Genomic DNA, 26712 nt, shown 5'->3' with positions numbered 1-26712 from the left:
GAAGTCAAATGGGAAAAAACAAACAAACAACAACAACAATCATCACATTACTTTGTTCTTGAATAGCAGAGGTAGTCTTTTGAGCCAGCTGTGGATCCTGAGGAAACAGTAACTGATGATAATGATAAATTGAGGGATGAGTGTTACATTGTTTGGTAATTCAAGACCTATTGAAAGGCATCTTAATCTGGAAGAAATCTCGTAATACACCAGTGCCTCCACTTAAGACCTTCTGGGGGAAAAGTAAAACAAATGTTACTTTTAATGTATTTCTATGATTTACATCATGATGTTTTCCACTACAATGTAAAGTAAAACAATTACAAATAATTTTGAAGCCTGAACTACTGCTTTTAAAAGTTTAGTCCATTCCCTCTACAGGTTTGTAATTCTGATTATTGCTGTGCATGTTAATATTTTTATCAAATCAATGCCAAAGAAAACAGTCAAGGATTAACGTAGTATTTACTACTACGAAATATCTACAACTCGGATGTAAAAGAATCTTCTTAATCATCAAAACAAAATAAACAAACAAAAACGTAAGTTTAAAGAAGATAAACCATATGAAGAATAATAAATATTTACATAATTTACATTCCAAATTTGAGAGTGAACTTGAATTTCATCATTATAATGAAAGGCTCGGTCTTTTTTTTATCACTGTAGTGGCAAAAGACTCATTTTTTTAAACTGACTGATGTCTCAGTAAAATGTGAAAATATATGACATGTCCTACAGAGTTGCACTACTAATTATGCTGGAATCCAGGGCACTGCTAGGTCTGGATTCTGAAATATTTATAATTGAGATTGAAAACTTCTCCAATGAAACTTCTAAAAACTCAAATCCCAAACCTGATTATAATGTTCCCGTCGTCGAAAACCATAAAGAATCCTTACACAATTACACTGTAAAATATTTAGGTGAATCAGATAACCACCGAAGGCCGCCTACCTTAATACAGCGTTTCTCCCGTCACTTCTTGTACACCACACCTGCCGCGTCTGATAACCTATCTCCACGTCCCAGGACTTGGAATGGTGATGTGCCTTGTAACTTGGATGTCTAAAGGTGACTCGCTCCTTTGAATCAGAGCTAAAATCCAGAACGGTTCTTCCACTTAGGTTAAGTTCTTTAAGGTGAGGCAGTCTACATTTACTCCATGGTCCCACTTTAAGGCTAAAGGTATATTCCTCTGCCCCCAGAGGACAGGAAACGGGAGCGTCACAGGCTCTTGACTCGGTCAGATTGGGACACAGCGACCCTCCGTAGAGAGGAGGAGCAATGGCTGAGCGAGTTCTGTGCTGTAACTGCTTCCCGCATCCCTTGCTACACTGGGACCACTGCGAGAACTCAGAGACCACGCAATCCCGGGGGCAAGGGACGAGGCAAGCTTGTTCTGTGGGGGGCTGAGGGGCAAAGTGTTCACAGATTTCACTCCCCACCATGGTTCTGTTCAGCTTCTGAATACAGCGCACCGTCCGGTGCTGCAGCCCGTGCTGGGCCGTCACGCACTCTGTAGCCCGGGGCCTGACCTGGCCTGGGGCTGAAGGAACGAGCACACAGTGGTGCCAGTCGGAAACCTCCCACTGGAAGAGGTCTCTGTGCCAGTCACAGACTCGAAAGCAGCTTCTTTCCTTCGGAGGCCTGTTGCTCTCATCACAGTTGGACAGGTGACTCGTCCACCCTTCAAAGTGGAAACACCACAGTGCGCGACTCTGGGTTCCTCCTGGCCCACAGTCTCCTGTACACCTTCCCCAGGGGCCTGCAGGCAGATAGACAAGGGTGTCAATTACTCAGAGACTCCACGCCGCATCCACGCGAGAACAGGTCAGTGTGCACCCTTCTCGACACAACCAGTGGGAAGTTATGAATTTTGATGGAAAATACAGTTTAGCGGTTAAGAATGTGGATTCTACATCTGTCGGCCCTTCTTGAAATCCCCATTACATGTCGTGCAGCAATGTAAACCTGTACGAACTACTTCAACTTTCTAAGCCTGAGTTTCCTTTCCTAATCAGGGAGAGGATAATAAAAGCACTGACTTGTAGAGCTGTTCTGAGGATCAGTGATATCATGTGCTGCCACGTAGACAGTACACATTTAATAACTGATTGGTATCATTATAATTATTATGTTCCAAAGCCCATGTACCTAACTCAATGGTAATAGTTTCTAGTTAGGCAGAGTTTCATCTAAAAGCAAAGCCTGAAATCCAGGATTTTAATAAAGTAGGATTTTTCCATGTTTCCAGCCCTTCATCTCATATCCTAAGTAGCTCAGAAGAGAAACACATAAAAAAAAAAAAAAAAACCTGCTAAAACATCTTAATTAGATTTTAGTTTTCTAAATAGCTATCCCCAGTTTTGGTTTTGGTTTGCAGAGTGAATTGCATGAAAAAAAAAAATCTGATACAGGGGAGAGAAGGCAAGGCAATAAAAGAAGCAACAGCACTGAATTGTCTGGAAATTCCGCCCTAACAATCCTTGGAATACACCCATTGGTAAAGCTGCCAACATCAGCATGTACTACGCCAACACTTCTAATGAATGAATGAATTATTGTGGGAAAGGGTTCAAGAAATGGGCAGATGACAGAGCTGCCCACTAATGTTTCTCACTTTTTTTTTTTTGCATCTAATCTGTAACATAACATCTGGCCTTATCCAGAATGTTGGTCATATATCTTCCACGAGAACCAGTAAGCAATCACATTCTGTGTCACTGGAAAACAAAAGTTTCCTCGCGTTCGCTTTACTTAATACGTAATATGTGCCTGAAAAAGGTTGATTAACTTAACCGTGGAACCTCTGTCCCTTTACTAGGTTTGTGGTCATCATAAAGGCGATTCACACAGAGAAACACTTTAATTTACACAGGCGAGAGAAAGAAGGCGGTCTTTCTCTCTTTGCCCGAAATGATCAAACCCCAAAATGCCACTTAGCTACTTCATGGAATGTATTTTTACGCACATCTGTTACATTTCTAGGAACAATAAATGTGTACACAGTTACATGCTTTTAGGAAGAGACACACGCCTCCTCCGAGAAACAGGTATCTGTGTTTTGGGCCACATGCTACAAGGAGCTCTCACTTCAGCAGGACAAGAGTTTTGGGGTTCCAATGAACACAGGTCCTGGTTCTTCCTCCCAGCTGTGTTCTGGATGACTTGTAAACCTGGCACTCTGGGCAATACCATGCTAGGCTACAGTGCCAATGATTTCTGTGTCTTTGTGAGAGAGATTAACTTAGAATATACTCTCACCTCCTTCGGGTGCCCGCACACTAGAGTCTTCTTTTGCTGAAATGGACACAGGAGTTTTACTGGAGCAAGTCAGCTTTCAGTCACCAAAATGTCCTTGGGTTTGCCCACCCATTTCCCCAGACGAGTTGTCCCAGCACTGTCTGCTCGCGGTACACGTGATAAGTGCAGGTAGAAAGTGGTACTCCTGAGGCGGGAAGCCCCATAAAAAGACCAGCAGGACCCCCACGCAGGGCCACTACTCTCCTGCCGGCACCATCCGGTTCCCTGGCCCAGAGACTCTCTCTCACTTTTTGCCTCTGAAACTGCTTACTTACCCCTAAAATTCTATTGGCTCCCTAAGCTCACTTCTGATTGGTTACTTCCTTCACTCCTGACTGGTTATTACTATCACTTCTGATTGGTCCACTTCCCTAACTTCTGATTGGTCCATTTGTAGTACTTCATTTGCATAGAGCTCACTCCTGATTGGTTATTTCTCTCACTCCTGATTGGTCCCTTCCCCTCACTCCTGATTGGTTATTTCTCTCACTCCTGAGTGGTCTATTTCTACAAAGCTTGTTCCTGGTTGGTCAACTTCTGTTATACTTTATTTGCATATGATGTTGCAAAGTGTAAAACTGGCAGCCTATAAAAGCCTGTGTAAACCTACAGACAGGGTCCAGAGCTTGGAGTGTTAACTTGTCTGGGCCCGCTGGCATAATAAACCTGAGTTCCCCCAACTCTCTGAGTGCTGCTTGGTCTCTAGCCCGAATCCAGGTTGCTGTCACAACTGAGGTGTAACATCAAGTTGTAACACATTTTTCTGCAACACTCTCAGCACAAGCTGATTTACTCAATCGCCCTCAATTCTGGTGATTTTGTCCTAGGTCATCTACAATTTAGTATTTGGTAAACTGAGCTATTCACTGTTACATGAAAGTTATTTGCAGGCTTCTCATGTCTAGATGTTCTGGAGCAGTTTCAGTCCAGTATGCCATCCCCCGTCCAGCATGTCAGACCATGCATGCAAATGTTTATTATTACCAAAAGCAAAACAGAACAAAAACAAAGCCCATGGTTACTCAGTAAAGGAGTATTTCCAAAAATATATGATTTCAGCAAACTTTTAAAGCATAAAATAAGTCTTGAAGGACAGAAAACAGTTACTGGATAAAATAAAAAGCTTTTTTTGTAAAGCACTGAGTTTTCAAATAGAGGCTGTCAGTTTCTATTTGTTTAAGCATCAAATGCACACAATTTTCTGCTCAGGATTTTGTGTGTGTACAGATTAAAGGATGTAAGACCAGGAAAGTGGAGCCACTTCTAACCAATCTTGAAAAAGTTAACATTAAATTTAATTAATCCAGACCATCTTACAAAGTGACCTTATTCTTATTTTTACAACATTTGAAACACATGTTCTTATTATTAACATGCTGTTTTCTTCTTGTCCTAAATTTTTTGCCTACTTTCAAAATTGTTAAGATAGCTCGTTTTTTGTCATTTGAAATCATTAATGTTTTAAAGTGCATAAATGACTATTCTTCCCTTAGCTTTCATATCTCCATCTATACAGAATTTTACCAAACAGCCAAAATTTTCCTAGATCAACAGAATACAAAATACAACTATTAAATTATTACTACCATTAGTTGGAGGCTAACAGCAATGTGCTTGGCTCAGCTGTGACCAAGGGACGGTTAAATATTCAGGAATTTTACCAGGTGGCAGTTAAATCATTCATAGATGAAACAGGCCATGGTGGGAGTATTTATACTGCACTACAAATCAAGGCAAATCAAAGGGGCTCTTCTGTTTTTCGGTTTTTTTTTTTTTTAAACAGAGAGCGGAGCTGGTCTAGTACTCCACCACACCACCAGTGACTTAACAAGTATCTCCCTTTTTTCCTTCCTTCCTATTCCTTCCAACAGTCCCGTGAGGTGGAGCGTTTGTTCATTTTATCAGCTGGGGAAAATGAAGCTCATAGAAGTTAAGTGCACATCCAAGGTTACACAACTCGTGCATGCTGGACCAGAACGGGCCTCCAGATCTGTGTGACCCCAAGCTCAGGCTGTCGCCCTGCATTTGAAAAGAACCTTTTTCAGGGGGCGCATTGGTATATGTGATCCTAAAACCACAAGGCAGATTCGTTTCTTCGCTTAGCTATCATCTCTCCTATTTGTTTGTTAATACTTCTTTGGATATGAGTGGAACAAGTAATCAAGGGGGTGTGTGCACAGCTAGTCCTCCTCCTGGCTCTGGGAATTTAGGGCAGAAGCTCTTGCTAAGAAACAGGCATGTTTATAAACGTTAGTCAGTACATTTCAGAAGGCACAGTCAAGGGAGAATAGTTTTTCTGCACGTTAAAACAAACTTTGCAGACAACTGAAAAACATGTGAATAACAAGCAAATGTAAAGTGAACTGGGTATGCTTGGAATAAATGAAAAACAAATTGCAAACAAGACGTATGAGACGGAGACAAGACCTCTCAGCAGTTGATCTATAACAATTTGCATTTCCGGGCATGGAGAGAAAATATGTTCCATGGTTTATTCAGTTGTGTTTGGCTATGAACTTTAAACACACACACACACTAGTGAAAACCACACAGCCATGAGGGATTTTGCCATTTAAAAAAACCAGCATATCAAGGTAAAATGTGACCTGCAGTTTGACAAATCTTTAATCCCTTATTCTCCAAGTTCAGAAATAGAAGATCCAATCAAAATTTTGAGCGGTTGCATGAAAATAATATTACCTTTAAATTTGGCATTTATATTATAAAACAAATGGTTATATTCAGAATATATGCCTGAGATAATCTAAAGAAACAATAATCTAAAGAAACAACTAAGAAACCTATGTTTAAATATCAATCATTTTACATTTCTTAAATGAAAATAAGCCTCAAGACACAAATAGAACTTAGAATAATTAAAGGACTAGAAACTTAATTATGTACATAATGTGGCTTTAAACAACTAAAACTTGAAAACATTTTGATGCTATAATAGGAAGAGTAATTCTATTTTGTTTACCTGCACCAGTGTTACATAAAAACACTATCCACCTGCAACTCACTACCCCTTCTGTGACAAACAGAAGCTACTAAATACAGCTACTCTGAAATAAACTAAAGTACTTCAAAGTCACATCAGTTTTAATTAACAGGTTAACAGTTTGGTTTAGAAGTTAGTTTTCTGGATTTGGGAGGGTAGCATCGATGAACACTCAGGTTATAGTCACATTTAAAACTCTGTGATTCCTCTTAGTGTTTTTGCAGAAAGTGGAAATCTGTGAATGTTCTAATGTAATATTCCTCAAGGAGCAGAAAAGTGCTGGTAAATTGTGTTCTCTTAATTAAGTTATCCTTAAGTGGATTAGTCTGGATGAATGTATCACCCAATCTAAATCATCACAGTTAAGACAGCTTGCTGGATGCCTGCATTTTAGGTGTGGTATTTAGTAAAAAGCCAGCAACCAAGGAAAAAGAGCACTCCAAATGAACTTATTTACAAAACAGAAACAGACTCACAGACATAGAAAACAAACTTATGGGTTAGGGGAAAAGGGATACATTGGGAATTCAAGATTTGCAGATACTAACTACTACATATAAAATAGATAAATAACAAGGTCCTACTGTATAGCACAGGGAACTATATTCAATTTCTTCTAGTTACCTATAATGAAAAGGAATAGGAAAATGAATATATGTATGTATATGTATGACTGAAATATTATGCTGTACACCAGAAACTGACACACCATTGTAAATTGACCATACTTCAATTAAAAAAAAATGTGGGGGAGGGACTCCAAAGGGCAGGGAATAAACATCTCCCAGTATCTTCCCCACATTGCTTACCACTATATGAAACAGCAACCTTGATTTAGTAACTGTTCACCAGATAGGAAGAGATGTTTGTTTCATTATTCATTTTTTCAACCACAGCTTTTATTATCCTGACATTGCTTTATTTTTAACTTGAGCAAGAGCGCTGAGGAATGACATGAATGACACGGTGGCACTTTAGTGTCTTAAACAAGTTATTTGTGGATAATTACTCTACCAAAGCACTCTTTGACCGCGGCACTACAAATGGTGACATCCAATAGCATTGCTTTACTTGCTAGATGCCTCACCACCAAGAATTGGCTTGAAATGTCTGTATTAACTTTCAGTTCTCAAAGACCTTTCACACTGATCACGGAGGAATTAAAATCCTATCTCCATTACACAACGGACAGTTATCTCGGAAATCACACTTTCTAAAATACATCAAAAAAACTCAAGGGATGAAGGCAAAAATGGCCGCTGAGCATTCAGTCACTAGAACAACAATTATTCATTACCCGCCCATTGATAGGTAGTGTATTAGACTCTAGGAGTACAAAAATGAGACAGTAAACATCTCTCACGAGAGCTGAGTGCTAAATACAATGCCAATTTCTCATGAAGAGGACATTTGGTGCCTCCCACCGGCCTACCCACACTTGCTTTGTACGCAGTATTAACAATCTTAATTTGGTTTCCCAGAGCTCATTAGATCGAAAGCAGCAAACCAGAATGTGGGAGGGACCACTGGAGGCGGGTACACGGATGAAAGTCAGAAGAGACGAGAGTTTCCAAGTCTATATTTCAAAGTCTTTCATGATACTTAGTAACTTCCACTAGCAGAGGATGTAGAAAGCCTCCCATCACTTCCTAACCTCTCCAAGGAAACCTGCTTATTAGCTATACCCATCTGTGAGTTATGCATCAGATAGCAACAGACACACAATACAGAAAATGCAGAGACAGGAAAAACAATTTAAATGGGATGGAATTTAGACCTTAATGCATTTCATTTTAAAAATCCCATGGCACTTTTTACAGTCATCAAAAACAACCCCTTATTAATACTATAGCTATTTTCAAAATACATGTTTGTGACCTGAAGAATCTGTGTGCTAAAGGGTTCCCATAATTCTCCTTGGAAAAATTTTAACAGCGACAGTTAAGAGCTACCAAACATTTTTAGAGGCACACAGATTTACTTGTGAAGATAGATCATGATTCCAAGCTCAAGAGCACCAGAGTATCTGGACTGAATATTCCTACTTGAAGTGACCGTATGCATTGCTGCTAACATCCAAGCTCTTCTTTCATGATTGTGTTTTTGTTTGACACCTAACAGCACGTTCTAATTTTATTTCATCTTTGTAGACAGATGCCTCTGCCTGAAAAGCAAAGTGCCTCTGTCACTTATCATTTATGATTACAAATTATTAGTTGCCGGTGGCTAGAACATCCATTAAAAGAAGCCTGACAGCAAAGCAGATTAGAAATATATCTGAATGGCTAATCAGCTAATTAATGCAAACACCACAGAAACAGGCGGCCACCTTTTAAAAACCATGTATCAATATTTCTGGTTTGAATTCTACTTTCCAAAAATTCTGAAGCCTCAAAGGGCATCTCAAATCTCCTAAGCTTCACTGCATCCTGACATTAAGGGGGAATTTTCAGATCATGGAAATCTGTAGCCTGTTAACCACCTCAACGGTAGTAATCGAAGGGAAACCTTACAGCCCCCAGTTTTTGGAGGAAGAAATAAAACCCAGACAGATTCAATGACTTGCCCAAGGTCACATAGTCACTGGGAGCATAAATGGAACTGACAGCTGTCTTCCAGAAGCCCAGTCCAGTGATCTTTACACTACATCACACTGGCTTCTGTTTTAACCCTCTAAGAGCACAAGGGAAGAAAAAGGACTCGATAAATGGTTGTAATCCAAGGTGTAGGGGAGGAAAGAGAAGACAAACAGCCAACAAATGGGAATTACATAAAAACATACATAATACAAACAATGGCCTGCCTGTTAATGCTTTGAGTTTGTAGTCTTGGGCTGGCACCCGAGGGGCAGACAGCTGCTCCCAGGGCCCCTACACAATGATTCTGAGAAACGACATCCTTCCTGCCTTTGCACGCTTGAGAATATGGACCAAGCTACTGTTCCAGTACCTGCAGCAAGGTCCAGGGATTCAGCGCACAAAGGAAGCCTCAAGCACCAGTAAGAAATTACACGTCCCTGGAAATACGTAGAACTGTATCGCTAATGATAACAGCGGCTGTTTTGCTGAACACCTACTACCTCCCCAGCACCACACGCACAGCAGTGACATCACGCTGCTTTGTGTGATGAGAGCATCAAAGCCTGAGGTCAAAGACTTTGCTCGAGGTAAACAGCTCCGGTGCCCTGACACTGAACTCCTCAGTTCTGTCGACTCTAAACCCTTCCCACAATAACTGCAGTTCAACCCTTTTTAGAAGCCGTATCTCTTGAGCAGATGAAGCCTTGCAACACCCCATTAGGGAAAACATATTTAGAACGGGGTTTGTTCTGCATGCAGCCGGTGTGAAGGGCTCGGGGCCGGGCCCTTCCTCTCCTGCCTAAAGCCCCTCAGCTGTGCCTCAGTCCCAGCTCAGTGGCCCGGCTCCAGGACGGCCCAGCACCCCTGCGGCTCTGAAACCTGTCAAGGGATATTGATGGGGTGTTCTCACCCCATCAGCACGGCTCCACTCAACTTTGACTTGACTCACAATAAGCACTTCAGCTAAGCCCTCTCGATTCCCGGGAGAAGCAGAAGACGGTCATTTATTCAGCTGTTTTGAATCAGTTCAGTGGCAAAGGCAACAAAAAGTAAGCCAGAGACAGAGGGCAGCTGAATCCCGCACGGCGCTCTTCTGAAGGGCCTTCTCCCCTTCCTTGCTGACCACGGGGCAGCGACGGCCCTTCAGGAAGACCAGAAGTCCCCTTACTTGGTGTCACACAGACAGCAAAGGGGAACAGGTGCTCGGGAGGCTGAAATTTGTAGGCTGCGTCCCTGCCCCAAAAGCGAGACTCAGGTGTTGCTTGCACAGCGAGCACTCGATCCACGCTGGGCTGGATGAGGGCGGCCCCGCTTGCTTCTGTCAGAGGTGCAGGTGGCACTGTTCGCACAGGCTTTGCGAACAGAGAAAGCAGAGGAGCAGGACTGCATCCAAACTTTTCTGGGGGGTTTGTCTTTTTTTTTAACCATTAGGCAACTCAAGAGTTAATTCTGCCTAGGGTACAAACGGCACCAGAGCATGCTTGAGATAACATGTTCTCTCAGTAACTTCAATTTCCTAATGGTTACATGGAGTCTATCTGCTTCTTAACACACCTTCTCTCCTTCCAGAAGCAAATTTTCATATGCAGACAGGTAAGAGAGCAAAATGTAACAGGCAATTTGGTGGACAGAACATTTAGTTCACCTAATTCTTTTTTCAAAGGAATAATTATTTCTGTTTTGCGACAGCAATTTTGAGACTGTTTGAGACTCTACTCTTGTCAACTTAAAAATAATTTCCAAGGCACTGTATTAAAAAAAAATCTGAGAAACTGCAATACCATGGCATAATCACATTTTTTTTCTAGAAACAACTGGAAATACCTCTTTACGCTATACAGTCTAAGAAGCATACTGAAGATGCTACAAAGACTTTACAAAGACCCAGTTCAATCAGTCACTCATCAGCTTTATCTCCTAAATACCAATCCAATCTGTCCCTGTTTCTTCACCCCCACCATCACCACCCTCAGATTTATCACCTTTTCTTACATGAATAAGAGGAGGAGCCTCCTGTCTGGCTTTCCAGAATCTACTGCCCCACCCCACTCCCTGTCATCAATTCTTTCTCCTTATTGCAGACGTGTATATCTTTTAATAATTCAAATCTGCACCACTGTTGGTGCAGTGTGTCATGTGTATATGATTTCCATTCTTAAAGCCCAGCAGTGGCTCCCTATGCTTCTCAGAATAAATAAAATCAAAATTATAAACACGACATACGAAATTATTAACGTGACATAACATGCCTGATCTGGCCCCATCCTACCCCCGTAGCATCCTGATCACCTGGGCCACCCACATTCACTCACTCCTCCCCCATGAAGTTGGCCATCTTCCAGGTCTGCCTATGCTCCAAGCTCCCTTCCAAACCTGGGCAGCCCCTCCTACTGTCCCTTAAGCTGGATCACATGCTCCACTCCCTACAGCCCAACTCAGTTTTGACTCAGCCTTCAAATAGTTGTCACCTCCTTAGGGAACTCCTCCCGATTCTCTGAATGCACCATATTCTTACACCAAGCATTTATCACTCTTGCAATTACAAATCCAATTGTCAATTCATTGTTTAACACTTGTCTCCCTCACTTGATTCTAAACTCCATGATGGGAAGAACATGCCAGTCTTGATCACCAGTCTATCCCCACCACTAACCCAGAGCTTGGCACATGGTAGGCATCCCACCAATACCACATACGACTGAAGCTAGAACAAACAGCAGTGCAGGCAGCAGAGCCAGGTCTTAGTATGACTAGCAGTAATGTCACCACTGAAAACCCATCACACCAACGGATTGATGGTTTTGAGCAAATGAGGAAAACGTTAAAGAAAAAAGTCTCTTCTGTGTTTCCTTAGCTTATGCTTAAAGGAAGAAACCTCCAACATAATAATGCCCAATGGAATTCCTAAATACCAGTTTTACACAACTTAATTCGTAACACCCTTCAGTCTTTGTTGCAACTCTTTGGACTCCTTCTTGCCAGGCTCTGCAAAGGCCATGCCTTCAGGGATGGAGTGTCCAGTCTTCTCATGGTCAGCATGTTAAATGTACTGAAATATCCATGTCTACAGAAATACCTTTGATCTTAGACATAGGTCTAATCAAACTATCCTAATTATTCCAGAACATCACCAAACAAGATGCTATGATCACTTCTTTTCCTCAGAGGATTCCAATAAATAAGAATTACATATCAGATCCTATCACCTCAGCCTACAACTCACACACCTAAGAGGTGGCAGGAGGTGGCATTATCATGGCGGTCACCGGCTTGTTATAACCGTACCAGCAGGGCGGCAGACACTGTGCTCGACACTTTATAATAATCATGTCACACAGTCCTCAAGGCAGTCTCGCAAAGTAGGCTAATTTAAGAACTCCTCAATAATCCAAGTTCCCTGGAGATTTTCAGGACAACTGGCAGAAGGAATAAAAAGAGAGCGAATATGGTCTTTTTAGAGATTGTTGACATATCATTCTCAGACACCCAGGAAAACACCTAAGAAGAGAAGGATCTGGAAGGCCCACTTTAAGGCTGTTAACTTGGACCACCCTTTGCTTGAGGAGGAAACCCCAGAACAAGGGGGAAACCTGCGACACCTGCCAGGATGCAGGGTCCCAGCTGGAATCTTGAAGATTCTGTGGAAATGTCTTCATGCTCACACCACACTAGCGGGGCTTTGAGTGACACCGTTTTTATGAAGGGTGGAGTTTAGGTCAGAGGTCCAGTACCCACATTCTTGTGAAGTTCAGGGCTGGGAGAACCATGTTTAAGAAGTATATTTTCTTTATAGGAGCAGAGATTTATTAGAAGGTGATGGGAAGATATTTTTGAAAGCCAACCTAGCCCAGCAAGCCCCTGGCTTTTGTGTTGCCATAAGTCAAGTCCAATAAGGTTCTGTTGGATGTTTCTGACGAAAGGACCCCTCTCCCCCTGACACATACCTCTTAGCTCAAAAAAAATCAAAGCTGTTCTGCCCCTTCTGCTGCCTGGAACAAAACTGGTAATAGTAGAGATGTTGATGTTAGTGAGAAAGTGGGAGACCCTGTGTCTTGCTACCCCAGAAAGGAAGTGGCTGCCTTGGGTGTCCAGGCAGAGCTGGGTGTCTCCTAGAGATCCAAGGACTCAGCATGGTGGGGAGCAGCACAAAGGACCAAGCAGGGCACAGAGGTTCTAGTGAGACTCACCAGCCAGCCTTTCAGGAATAAGGGCCTTGTAAATGGTGACCAGTGTGAACTGATGGCTGAGGGATAGATGGACTTCCCAAAGGAAAAAGGAGGGACTGTGGTGGTAAGAAGGGTTCAAATAAACAAACTAAGCTAAAGATGAAAAAAGTCTGTTTCTTGCACATCTAAATTTTCAGCTGAGATGGGTACCCACTACATTAATCACCACCACATATAATTCAAGGGAGTCAGAGAAGGAATAATAAATACAACCTCCACCAGCCCAAGGGCTGACAGCTTCACAGGACATTCAAGTCCTTCGATCAATAATAATAGGTCACTGAGAAAATCTATCCTCATGACCGTTTTCTAGCTGGGAGAGCACATGGCAGTGCCCTGCAGCCTGTGTCAACTCACTGTAGCCCCTCCACCCACCCATCCATGCACGACTGGAATTTCCCAGAAGGCTTTGTGAATACAATACAACGGAAGTGAATTGAAAAAATGTCATTTGAGATATGGGGATAGTTTATATTCACATAAAGAAAATAATAATTACTATAAGGTACCATTTATCACTTGACTGAGAAAAAAAATGATGGTTTTTAACAGCTCCTGGGGACAAGAGAGTATTGTGTGACCTTTCTGCCCTTCCTGTAGTGACCACCCCAGCAGATTCCAACTGTAGATGACATATCATCATTCCATTCAGAAATTCTGAAAATGTTCTCAGTGGAACAAATTCATCCTCTGATATCAGTAGGCAGGGAGGGGCTCTGTTACTCAATTTGGGAACAATGCAGAGTTAAACAAAATTTAAAGTTTTCATCTTTCAGTACACACTGTGAATCCCTAAGAATGTATCCCTAGCATGCTGTGTTCACAAACTTCTTTGCCTACCCTACTCTTCCTAGAGGCAAAGAAAAAGAAAATATTTTGCACGTGTGGATGCTTTTCTCTTGTGAGATGGGGTAGTTGATCACATTTTTTAACCTTAATAACTTTACATACCAGGAAATAAAAACATTTTTATAATTTTAATTTCAGGATCCATATCACAAATTAAGGTTAAAATGCAACTTTCAATCCAAAGACTCGCATTTACATCCCTCCCAAGATACGAACATGCAAAACCACAGAGCAAAGAACACATTAGAAGAAGTCTAAGATCTGCCACTTGTTCACAAAGAACAAGATGTGATGCAGGAAAACGGATGTGGGGAGTAAAGAGGGCCGTGTCCCAGGTCTCGGTTGAACCCCTGGGATGTGCCCCGCCAAGTGTGGGTCCTTGGCTTCGTACAGGAAAGAATTCAAGTGCGAGCCACCGTTGAGTAAAGGTACATTTATTCAGAGAGATACACACTGCATAGAGTGTAAGGCAAGAGAAAGGTAAGGAAAGAAGTGTGGGAGCTGGGCGCTTAGGTTAAAGTAAAAGTAGGTACACACTCCATAGACAGAGTGCGGGCCATCTCCAACGGGGAGGGAGGGAAAAAGGTCACCAGGCATGGTGTTGTCAATTTTTACTGTCTCATTAGCTTCACACACCTACAGGTGGGATCATTCCAACTGCACTGGGGAAGGGGCTGAGATTACCAGGAATTGGACCACCGCCCATTCTTTGGCCTTTTGTGATTAGCCTTGGGGCTGTCGTGGCGCATGTGGGCATGTTATTTGATCACGCTGTTACAATGAGCAAATAGTGAAGCTCTAGGTCTACTAGAAGTTAAACCTCTTAATCCTTAAGGCCATCTAGGGGGTGAATCTTCCACCATTTTGGTGAATCTTCCATCATTTTGGTTTGATTGCTGTCATTCCTTGAGTGGCTGTGCCCTGCCCTCTTCCATCCTGTCTCAGATGGAGACAAATCACACAGCAAAGACCGCAGGTTTGTTAGGTGTTGGCTGAGCTATTTCAAGACCTAAGACACGAGGTCAAAGGACAGGGAATAGTGACAAGGCTTGATGTTGGAAAGGCACAGACCGATTCAGAGCAATCATTGAACAAGTCACTAATTTACAGCCCAATGAAAGGATTCTGCATACAATACATATCGTCTAAGATTAGATTTTCTGTAGTATTTCAAAAATAGCTTGTGCTATGCTGTGTTTTACTTCAGGATATGACAAGGTGTACTCTGTAGGCCACACATTAGTGAATTACAGCAAGGAAATCATCGATTCCAAGTTTAGAACACAGCTTATTGACTCTGTATGCCGTGCCAAGAACATTTCATGAATCCGATATGCTGCAATAATATGCAATAAACAGAATTGGCAAAAAAAAAAAGGGGACCTATGAACTCATCTACAAAACAGAAACAGACTCCCAGACATAGTAAACAATCTTATGGTTACCGGAGAAAAGGGGTGGGAAGGGATACATTTGGGAGTTCGAGATTTGCAAATGTTAGCCATTATATATAAAAATAGATTTTTAAAAAGTTTCTTCTGTATAGCACCAGGAACTATGTTCAATATCTTGTAATAACCTTTAATGAAAAAGAATATAAAATGTATGTATACATGACTGGGATATGGTGCTGTACACCAGAAATTGACACATTATAATTGACCGTACTTCAATTAAAAAAAAAAAACACACAATGTAGTTTTACTTTTATTAGTGTTGTTTGATTTATTGGTGTTGACCAGAATATTGTAATTTTTTTGTGTTGTTTAAGTAGTCTTTGCCTAGACCAAGATCATTAAAACATTCTCCTGTGTTTACTTCAAGAAGCTTTATTATTTTATAATTAACATTTAGATTTATAATTCATCTATGTGATTAGGCGGATTAGGTGTAGAAATTTTTCTATAAATATATATTTCCAATTAAAAAAACAGAATTGGCTTATATATATTTACATAATTACATCAAATATATAGTATACATATTATTATTAATGTATTACAGTATTTAAGTTAATTCTATTTCTTATGCATGCTATATTTTAAATATTTTATTATATATTTATTGTGTAGTATATAAATGTATGGAATATAACATATTATATAACCATAGACATAATATGTATGCATGTATGAGTTTGTGTATCTGTAAGTACATATACATGTACACACACACATGCACAGATGGATATGTATGCCGCCCACCGATTCTGTAAACCTCTTAGTGTATTTTATTAGTACATCTCAATACCCTCCCCTAGTACGCACTGACTCAACAACAGTACTGCTTATCTGCGTCTCCCGACCCCATCCCACCACAAATAAGCTCAAGAAGTCTTTTTCTGCTTCTCTTCTGTCAACACAGACAAATGGGTAACTATCTCCCTTAGTTAAAATACGGTGCTTCTGCATACAAACATCGGAGTACTGGTATCCCAAAGGTAAAAAACTTCAGTCCTTTCTCCACAGAGACCACACAGAAACTGATGAAACACAGACCAGTATTTCTGAATCAGGCGCAAAATCACTAATTTACATTCATTGTCATTTCAGAGTGAAGTATACTCTGTTATATCCCTGTTCTCCAAAAATCAATACTTAATCTATGGTCTAGATGTGGAAATCTAATGCGGTCCATAACATTCCACTCCCCAGGCACTAAGTTACTGTAACAGGCTATTAGGACTCCTTATCCCCCTAGCGATTTCAGAGGATTAGTCTGCGCACTTCATAATTCCTATCCTGATGAAACACATTACCAAAAGTCTATACCACTTTGAAATAATTGAGGTCCACACTTCCTAATTTACATGAAGATTTACTTGAGGCTTTCTTTTGCTCTGTTCAAGACAGATGTAACCTCAGCATGAATCCCCTGTCCTTGACTTTTTTCCAGCTGACCACATAAACCACAGGCTATGCAGGGCAACAGACCTACCTACTGGGTCCCAGAAAGAGATCACGCTACCTCTTTGACCATTCACCTCTGGGAAGGGAAGAATCAAAATTAGCTTACATACTCAGTCTCGGGGAGCTGGTGTACCCCAGCTCCTGTCTGCCTTTCCACTGGAACCCATTTTAAGCACTGTCCAGCCTTTGGAGTTTTCACTAAATAGTCCCTTTGGGAGTGAAATGACACTATTCCTCTTTGACATTCTTGTGACAATTACAACAAGCACTGGAAGCAGACAGAATCATTCACAGTGCAGCCAAACCTGCTGCTATACCGCAGGGGTAACTGTAGATGTGAGCATTTTGTCAGTGGCCTGGGTAGCAAGTAGGAAGCAGCAGGCAGATGACAGCATGTAGCTACAACCAGAAATTTGGCATCTTCTGTGACCACCAGGGTGTGGTGAAAGGACAGAAACCCAGGACAGTGGGCGGGGTTCTGCTCACGGCATCCCACAAACTAGCCTGAAATGCTTAAGGTAACTTGGTCATCTAAATGTCTAAAGGGAAGAGTCAAGGACAGCAACCGCTTTAAACTAGGAGAAAGCCACTTCGTAGGATATGCTTCGGAGCTCTAGAAACTCTAGTTGTCCAAATCTTGATTTCGCCATTCAGCACCCTGGGACCTTGAGCAGCACTTTTCCCTTGACCGCCAATCATTTCAACCTGTAGGCTGGTGACAACAGAGGTGATGTATGTAAATCTCCTGACAGGGTGCCTGGCCCACAGTGATCGCTGATGAGTAACAGTCCACGTGTGAGGCATTGTCTGTTACCAGGCTCCTGATCTATATAAGTGTTGATTCCAAGTTTGCCATTTGACTCTTGGGGTCAGATACTTTGTTGTGGAGGGCTGTCCTGTGCATTGTAGGATGGTCAGAAGCATCCTGGGCCTCCACCCATTAAATGGCACTAACCTCACTCCACCCCTAGTTGTAACCATCAAAAATGTCTCCGGACATTGCCAATTGTACCCCAGGGAGAAAACTGCCCCAATGGAAAACTGATCTACACTCTATCATTTAATCCTAACAAAAATCCTGGGAGTGAGTGGCTTGTCCATTTTACAAGGAAGCCACATATGCAGGCTAACAGTGAGTCAAGGGCCTGAACTCCATCCCTGTGTTCCACATCTGTAAAACGTCTATTTTAGAGAAGAGCAGAAGTGCCACTGATGTGTATTCAGCATTCAAAGTTCAACTTCTGGCTGCCCAAAGCAACGCCTATGTGACTACATGTTTCACCCTATTCTCTAAGTTTATTAACTGTCAGTAATGAAATTTTCAGAGCCACCCTCCCCAGATATCTCAGTGCTACTCCACTAAAAGTCCATTTCACCCTCCTCCTCCTCCTCTGCTCCAGAAATAACCTGGACTTGAGAATCAAAGCATCCAGATTTGAACTGCAGCTCCTGCACTTCCTAGCTATGTGACTGTGGGCAGGTAACTTAATCTCACCTCACCTTTGTATTCTATAGAAAAGCCAACCAGATTTTGCAGACTCAGCAGTTGTGTGGTGGGCCAGCCTGCTCCGCAGCGTGCAGGTGAAGGGTACAAAACTGCAGCTGTGGAGCAAAACCCTGCCCTCAGCCTTCTGCCGGGCCATCACCTTACATATGCACATCCCTCCACTGAATGTCCTCTGCCTACCCACATGCTCTCAATTAATCTTATCTTCCCCACAGAAAAACACATTAAAAATAATTCAGCTTCCTCAACAAATGGAATACAAGTCAAACATAAGCCAACTGCCCCATTTGGTCTACGACTAAGACACTGTGCAGACGGGCCCCGCAATAGTGCTTGTTAGCGGCCAAAGGCAGGGGTGGCTCTTTTCCAAGGAAAGGGGCCAGGGACATCAGCAGCGGGAACCGTCCAGGAGGGGGCAGTAAAGACCCGCTGCCCAGCACAGAAAAACAACTTCTTTCATCAGGCGTGTTGGAACAGGACCATTTAGCTTCCAACCCCTTCCCTGCAGTGATTTTGAATGAGGTTTTAACCAGATGCTTAAAAATCTCACAGAGAAAATGCCAAATATTTCAATCACTTTCCACTCCTAGAACTTCAAAAATTAGGAAACATTCTTGAGAAAGGACATTTTCAAAGTCACACAGCCCCTTAGATGCCAAAATGAGTGATAACTATATGACTATTGTGAACCCAAAATAGAGACTGAAATGAAAAACTATGGTTCCGAGTTCTATCTTGTGTTAAACTTTTACAAGGCTAAAAAAATTTGAGTGATTCTCCAAAGGAAGAGACCAACAAAACATTTTTCATTTTTCTTCGGCATTAAAGATGAAAATCTTAACACATGTAAGTAAGAACATTTGGGATTACCCCTCTAGTAGGTGACATGGCCAATACTGATTCCACTTTACACATTATCTCTGATTTAAAACATCCCCCTTAACATCCCTGAAATTATTTTTAATGTCCTCTGAATACCCTTTTCCATTTTGTAAGGATGCAGCTGATACAAATCGCACTATTTATACTACTTTGTCCCACAACTGGAAACATGTGAGCATGTGAGAAAACGCAATCTTAAGATACAACCTGTTAGTGAAGGAAATACTTTAGCCAGGTAAATGCATTTTTATCTTCTTAAGAGATGAAGAGAGAGAAAAAAAGCAAAATTGTGATTTCTGGGACCCCAGGTCAAGATTCATTGGGAAATTAGAATAAGATCTTCTCTCAGGCACAGAAATGTGAAAAATGAAAACAGCAGGCCATAATTACATGGAAAACTAAACTAGATTCATAAAGGCCGGTCCTTTTAGCACAGAAGTACAATATTCATAACATGCCATATATAATATATATAATGTACATACACAGTTGTCCCTCGGTATCCACAGGGGATAGGTTCCCAGATGCCCTCAGATACTAAAATCTAGGGTTGCTCAAGTCTCTTATGTAAAATGGTGTAGTATTTGCATATAACCTACGCACATCCTCCTGTATACTTTAAATCATCTCTAGATTACTGATAATACTTCATACAATGTAAATGGTATGTAAATAGTTGCCAGCATGTGGCAAAATCAGGTTTTAGTTTTTGGAACTTTCTGGAATTTTTTTTCAAATATTTTCAATACGAGGTTAGTTGAATCCGCAGCTGCAGAACCTACAAATATGGAGGGCGAACTGTATGTATATGTATGTATGTATGTATGTATCAATCTATTCAGTTCAAAAAACATGAGCTCTATTTTTACATGACTCTTCATAGTCCAAGTAAAAGAATCTACTGTCCATTTATGGTTAGATCATTTTAATATAGAAGCATAAAATATATGAAGAGGTGAAATAGTACCCACCTATATAAAATATTCAGTTCGGTATTAAGTACTATAAATAACACTGTAATACTATTTATTATTATAGCATTATAGTACTATTTATAGTACTCACATATATAAACTTAATTTGGTATTAAAAATTGCTACGTAGAAAACAGTTATCAAAATTATATCAGAAATATCAGAATTGATATACAAGAGGCCATCTCTACCCTAAGATTGCTTAGAATCTCGTAGGGAAAGAAGACTTAACCAAAATAATGTTAATATAAAGAAAAATGAATTGCTGCTCCAACCAATGTACAAAGGCTTTAGAAACCTTGAAATCAGAAAAATGATTCACTCAGAAAATGGGATGTCTCGTAGACAATAGAGCATGAATAAGTACACTGGTAACTACACTTTATTCTCAAAAAAGGAGGTGGACAAATGAGAATCGTGTGAGCAATTCATTCCAAAAGGACTTGGTCTTTTTAATCAAATGGGAGGGAAGCAGAGAGAAAGGTTCAGCCCAGCCACTGTGAGACGAAGAGTACAACAGGGGCGAGTTATTGTCCCTCTAAACTCGCAAACAGTTGAAGGCTACCTTAAACCTGTGGCAGGGATACCCCATCAAATGATATTCCCCTGCTCTGCTCAGTCCCTCTGGGAGAGGAATGCACACACCATTCCGATTTAACACTTGCAGAATGATGTTCTTCTACAGACACTACACAGCAGCTGGAGGTATTTCAAAATAACCCTATTTAAGTAAAAGTCTACTTGTGACAGGTATGTCTTTTTGTGTTTTTGAAACTCATACTTAGAAAGTTGTAATAGTTCCTTCAAGCACATTGAAGTGAATAACCTTTCTTTGGCAACACTGGTAATGATGATACATCTCCATCATTCACACTTAGTCACTCGTAAGTTTGATGGTACAACTGAGAAAGAGGAATAAGGATTCCTCAGGAAAAAATTGCAAATATAGCATCTTCCATGTTGGTGACATAAAACAAACATGTAACCAAAAGATTATGCAGGCTGACATTTTATTAAAAACTCTGTGAACATCTGTATATAGCTATTAAGCAGGAACATTAGGAAATAAAGGTTACCGTTGGGGAAAAAAAACACAAGGTAGTTCTATCAAACATTTTTAAGTGAATAGTATTTCATGTGAATAAGAGAAAATAACTAATAATGGCATCATTCATGATAGTCTTAAAAATACTTATAATTCCACATGAAAAACTCTGAATCATTTAATCTTTTTTTTTGAAGGCAGCTAGTCATTTGTTTTAAGTGTTTGCACATTTTGAATATACGGAAGCACATTTTACGTACTTCAGAGGACTGCTGATGTAGGAGGCAGTATATCATCAAACCACCGCTGCAGCAATTCTAAGGTCAAACCTATTGCTTTTGGATTTGATACATTTTGTACATGATTTATGGATTAATTTTATGGAAAATATGTAAGCTATATGCCCAAAAAAGCATTTATGGTATTATAACAATAAAACATTATAGTTATGGGACGCCCTTCATGGAGGCGTATCAAAGCCCTTCCCTGGCATTAGTCAATCCTTGTAATACCCTCAGAGGCAAGGAAGTATGACCCGCACCACCTTTTTTTAGAACATAAAGAGCACTGAGGATTTTCTCAAGCCTACCTAGGTTAAGAAATACTATAAATCATTCGTGCATTTATCCCTTCATTCTACTATAATGTGCTTTAGACAAGGTGCTAGGACCTGGGGATAGAATGATGAAAAACTAGGAGCACCATCACTGCTCTCCCTCTTGGTACTGATTGTGAAATATGTGAAAGGCTTTCATTTATGAGAAACAAAATAATACCATACCTTTTCTCTTACCTAGAATTTCAGCATAACAATTTGAAAACATACCTCTCGACGGTATCTTCTAGCAGCAAAAAGCTAAGATTCCAAGTAGTGAAAATGCATTACAAACAGGAGAGCTCCTCCTGCCACAGAACTTACTGAGAATTAACTTTACACGGACGCCTAACAGACATTGGTCAATGGGATTCTAAGAGAGTGAGTTACAGTAAAATTAGAAAAGAGAGGGATATAGTTAAATGGCTTGGCAAGCAGGTATGTCAATAACAAAGATAATGAAGATAACATAGGCAAGAAAACAGACACACATACCCCCCAAAAGCAAACAGCACAGTTCAAAGTTCACACTGGTCTGAGGCCAAAGAGCATCTGGGGCTGAGAGTCTTGGAGGTCATCCTCTCTTGATGATGCTGTCTTAGGTTGTCTGTGGGGAAAAGCCCCACATTTTCAACCCTCCCTGTATCTCTACCCTTTGCAATACGATTTTGCAACAATTTCATCAAGATGCGAAGTTTACTTCCTCCTCCCCTAAAACCGAGCCAACTTCGTGACTTACTCTGGCCAAAAGGAGTCAGAGGAAGAGACCATGCCAGTTCTGAGCGAGGTTTTGGGAGGCCTTGTGCACCCCTGCTTCCGGTGCACTCCTGCCACTGCCTTATGCCCAGCTGGGCCGGCCTGCTGGAGGATGAGACACCACCCGGAGCAGAAATGAATCACACCAGGTATGACTATCTTAGGCCAGCCAGCTTCCTGCAGACTGTTTCACTGACTACAGATGCAAGAGCAAGTCCAGCCCAGATCAGCTGGGCCCAGCTCACATCAGCAGAACCAACCAGCTGATCTGTAGGTACAAATACAATAACATAATTATTGGTTTTGGCCACTGAATTTTGGGGTGTTTGTTACCAACTAATAACTAACGAATGTAACTGAATTTCAGTAAATATTGGCTATTTCATAAGGATGAACTTAAATCACTAGGGAAAAATTGAATTCTACTGAGATCTTCTGTTGAATAAGACAAAGACACATGAACATGTTTTAGAGATTTTTTTTCCATCTGAAATGGCCGTTGAAAAAACACATAAAGGAAAAACATACAAAACCTCTGAAAATTCCAATTACCCAGTATAGTTTATTCCCAAGGTATGCTACATAATCTTAATTTTGCTAGACATGAAAATCAGAATTATAAAAATGACAAATTAGAGGGTATTAGACATGTCATATATTTTCATGCTTTGTAAATGACCTATCACTTGGTTCTGACATGCATTGAAACTATAATCCAACCTTGGAAGAATCTACTTTTCAAATGATTTTTCAGAAGCACATTGTGTGATACAAGGAGCGCTTTATTATCTGGACTCCAGGACAAGCAGGACTAGCCTGAAGGAACTTCTGGGCCAAATTGAGTGAAAACTTAATTTTACAAAGTGTCCTAATATATTCTAAGAGAGTTATCAGGCTATTCTAAGAGAAGTGGGGCACTGGGAGCATTGGTAAGCATGTGCTGGAGATCTCTTTTCCCTTTGAGGGAAGACGTGGGACAGACACAGAATATTGTGAGTTAAGTCACAAGCTGGGAACCACTCCATCCCTTACAGACTCAAAAAATACTTCCTGAGCACCTATTATGTGCCTGGAACAGTGTTGGACACTAATATGTACCAGGATGCCTAAGACAGGGCTCCACATTTCCTTAATTTCCACATTAAGGAAATGTGGTCTGTAGGGAGATGAAATCCTTTGTAGGGAGACCAACAAGTCCAAGTCAGGGATCTAAGTCCCGAACAAACTACCTGCAGTCAAATATCAACACACAATTAGAGAAACTTGTTTAACCTCAGACCGCAACTCATCAGGGTCCTCTTGGAATGCTGTGTTAAGAAAGTTTCTGAGACCCTATCCAAGCTCATTTAAAAGCATGCAATGGTTGGTCATTGATGTAACACACAGAGAGGAGAACAGGATGTGGTGACACAGGTAATTTTAAAGCAAGTATATTTAACAAATATGTTTTTATCATCCTCCTTTGTGAACGCATTAAATGAGGTCCTACTATGAGCCGGGCATTGTGCGAGGCACTGGGTATATGCTGGTGAACAAAATTCACATGTCCGGACCCTCCTGGAGATCACAGTCTAGTTTCCTCGCTGTCATACTGCCCCTGAGACAGTGTGACAAAACACAAGGGCTTCAGTAAAAATAAGAGACTAAGAGGGGCATGAAAAACATAAATTAATAGAATATTAGTAATGGCAAGAGCTACAACCTAGTGTTTATAAACCCTTACTTCATGTCAAAGGCTTAATATGTTATCAATAAATATCTACAATACACTGACCATCCCCATATGGGAAGCTGGGGTCTAAAAGTTTTTTAAGTATCTGCTCAACGTCAACCAGCTCCTGAATTTCCGAGCTCAGATTTATACCCACAGCTTTCTGACTCACAGCCCAGACTCTTAACTAATAGGCTATGCTCTCTTGACTGATATCTGGAAATATTCTAGTTAAACTTAATCTCAGATTTCATATCACTAATGATGAAGAGCTCCAAAGGAGTCATCCCAACACCCACATGTATATTAAAATTTGTTTTCCTAAGCTCTCTGGCAACCTGTGAGATCTCCTTTCTCTAAGTCTCCTGCATGTCCATCTCCTGGAGTATTTACTGTGATCTGTATACAACAGAGACATTTGTGTCTTGATGTTTACTCCACCCATCCTTCATGAATATGCTCATGCCCTCCTGTGCACGCACACACATGCACACACGTGCATGCACAGTTCCCCTGATCCACTAAAATCTCTTAAGGGCAGGATCTGCTTCTCATATACCAACATATGCCCAATGCAGTGCAGCTAGCACTGTCTTATACAGAGCACAAATATCTGACCAATATGAGGGGAATGAAGGCACAACCCTTCTGATCTTAGCTACTATGGTCTTTCAGCCAGCAACAAGCTGCCTAAAAGTTATAATAAGTCAGTCTTTACAAATCTGAGCTCCAGGGAACACAAGTCCTATGAGGAACTCTACATAAACAGGATACCCTGCTCAAAGACCACTGGGAGTCAGCAACATAGTGATACACCTCCTCCCTGGAGATTAGCAGTGCAGGTTAGCACACTAAGGGCTCCAAGAAATGCCACAATAAACTGTATCAATATTGACTAATATTTTGATGGACCTCTTGATTCACATAACTGAGAGGAACACTCAACAGGACACTGACTCTAGGAAGAATGATGGAGAGAGATGATAAAAATCAGAAGATTCCCCTTTTGCAGTGATAGAGGCCAGGGAAAATTAATTCTTTATTTTTCAAGAATAAAAATAAAAGCTAATTACAAAGTTTTTACTTTTTTGAGCTATCCCCAGGAGATGTAGATTTTGCCATATTATAACCAAGTATGACCACTTATCTTTGAATGTCTTTAAAACAGAATATTAATTTCCAATGATTTTTCAAATATCAAAAAATGGAAACAATCTAAATGTGTAATAATGAGGTGAGGGTTAGATTCAGCCACAAGATGGGTTATCTTTTAGTCATTAAAACATTGCTTATAAAATTTTTTTTAAAACTGTAAAATGCTTCTAAAATTATTCTTAGTGACAAAACAGGAAATATTTTGTACTGTACTATTTCAGTTATATGAAATTTACACAGAAATACACAGATGAAATAAACTGGAATATTACCAGTGGTTTTTTTCAGTTGGTGGAATATGGAAAATGTATATATACATCTGTTTATTTTTATATAACTCATTATAAAATAAAAAGTGAATTCTAGGTTATAAGAAACAGCCAAAGCTGCATGTATGAGGTCCTAGGTTCAATCCCCAGTACCTCCATCCAAAAAAAAAAAAAACAAAAAAGAAACAAAAACTAAACAAAAGTAAATAAATAAACCTAATTACCTCCCCCCACAAAAAAAAGAAAGAGCCAAAGCTTTGTTTACCTGACCAGCTCCTACTTATTTTTTAGGACTGAGCTCAGCTATGATTTCCTCTGGGAATCCAGGCAGGATCCCATCACTGCAGGACATACCCTCTGCTGTACTATTCCCCCTCATGGCACTTCTAACCTGGAATTCCATTTTCTCACTTCCTTATTTACAGGCCTTCTAGACTATAACCTCTAGCTCATCACTGGAAGCCCAATGTCTAGCACGGTGATTGGATGTAGATGGTTAGTGTTAAGTGAACATTTACTGAATAACTGAAAGTTTAGACGTTTTCTCATTTCCTGAATGTGTTGCAGAAAGTGTGGCAAAGATCATATAATATCGGGATTCTGAAACAACAATGAAATTTCCCGCTTTCAATGATATCTTTTATTAAGGCAGCTGATTTTTTTGATAACTTGTCAATAATTTAAATTTCCCATGAAATTTTATCTACAAGCCATTTCCTCCTTGCCCCATGAAAAGGTAACAGAGATTCTTATCACGTTATATATTTCTATCAGCATGACTATCTAAGTACTATAAGGTCATATATGCGTGCCTGCCATCTGTTGTATAATTTTATCAGCATCACTAAGTCTTGTAAGGTGATACATGTTCCTGTTTGAATCTCTCAATTTGCTTCAGATTAAAATATAATCCTCTAAATTTATGAATCCAAAACAGTGAACTGTTTC

General features: G+C 40.5%; 1 protein-coding gene across 6 annotated transcripts in view; it reads right to left on the bottom strand.

Annotated features, from left to right (window-relative positions):
- The window catches only part of THSD7B (thrombospondin type 1 domain containing 7B), a 760456-nt gene that overhangs the window by 502600 nt on the left and 231144 nt on the right, over nt 1-26712 (bottom strand). For all 6 annotated transcript variants that reach the window (XR_012072540.1, XM_072960903.1, XM_015243953.3 and 3 more), the window contains one exon: nt 958-1768. Coding sequence is in view for 5 of the 6 variants with exons in the window: in XM_072960903.1 (XP_072817004.1) it covers nt 958-1768 (811 nt within the window). In the remaining variant the exon portion in view is untranslated. The remainder of the gene's footprint in view (nt 1-957; nt 1769-26712) is intronic.

The sequence above is a fragment of the Vicugna pacos genome, chromosome 5 (assembly GCF_048564905.1).
Source record: "Vicugna pacos chromosome 5, VicPac4, whole genome shotgun sequence".
NCBI classification, from domain to species: Eukaryota; Metazoa; Chordata; class Mammalia; order Artiodactyla; family Camelidae; genus Vicugna; species Vicugna pacos.
Note: the sequence above shows the minus strand (reverse complement) of the source record. Positions and strands in the feature narration are given on the sequence as shown.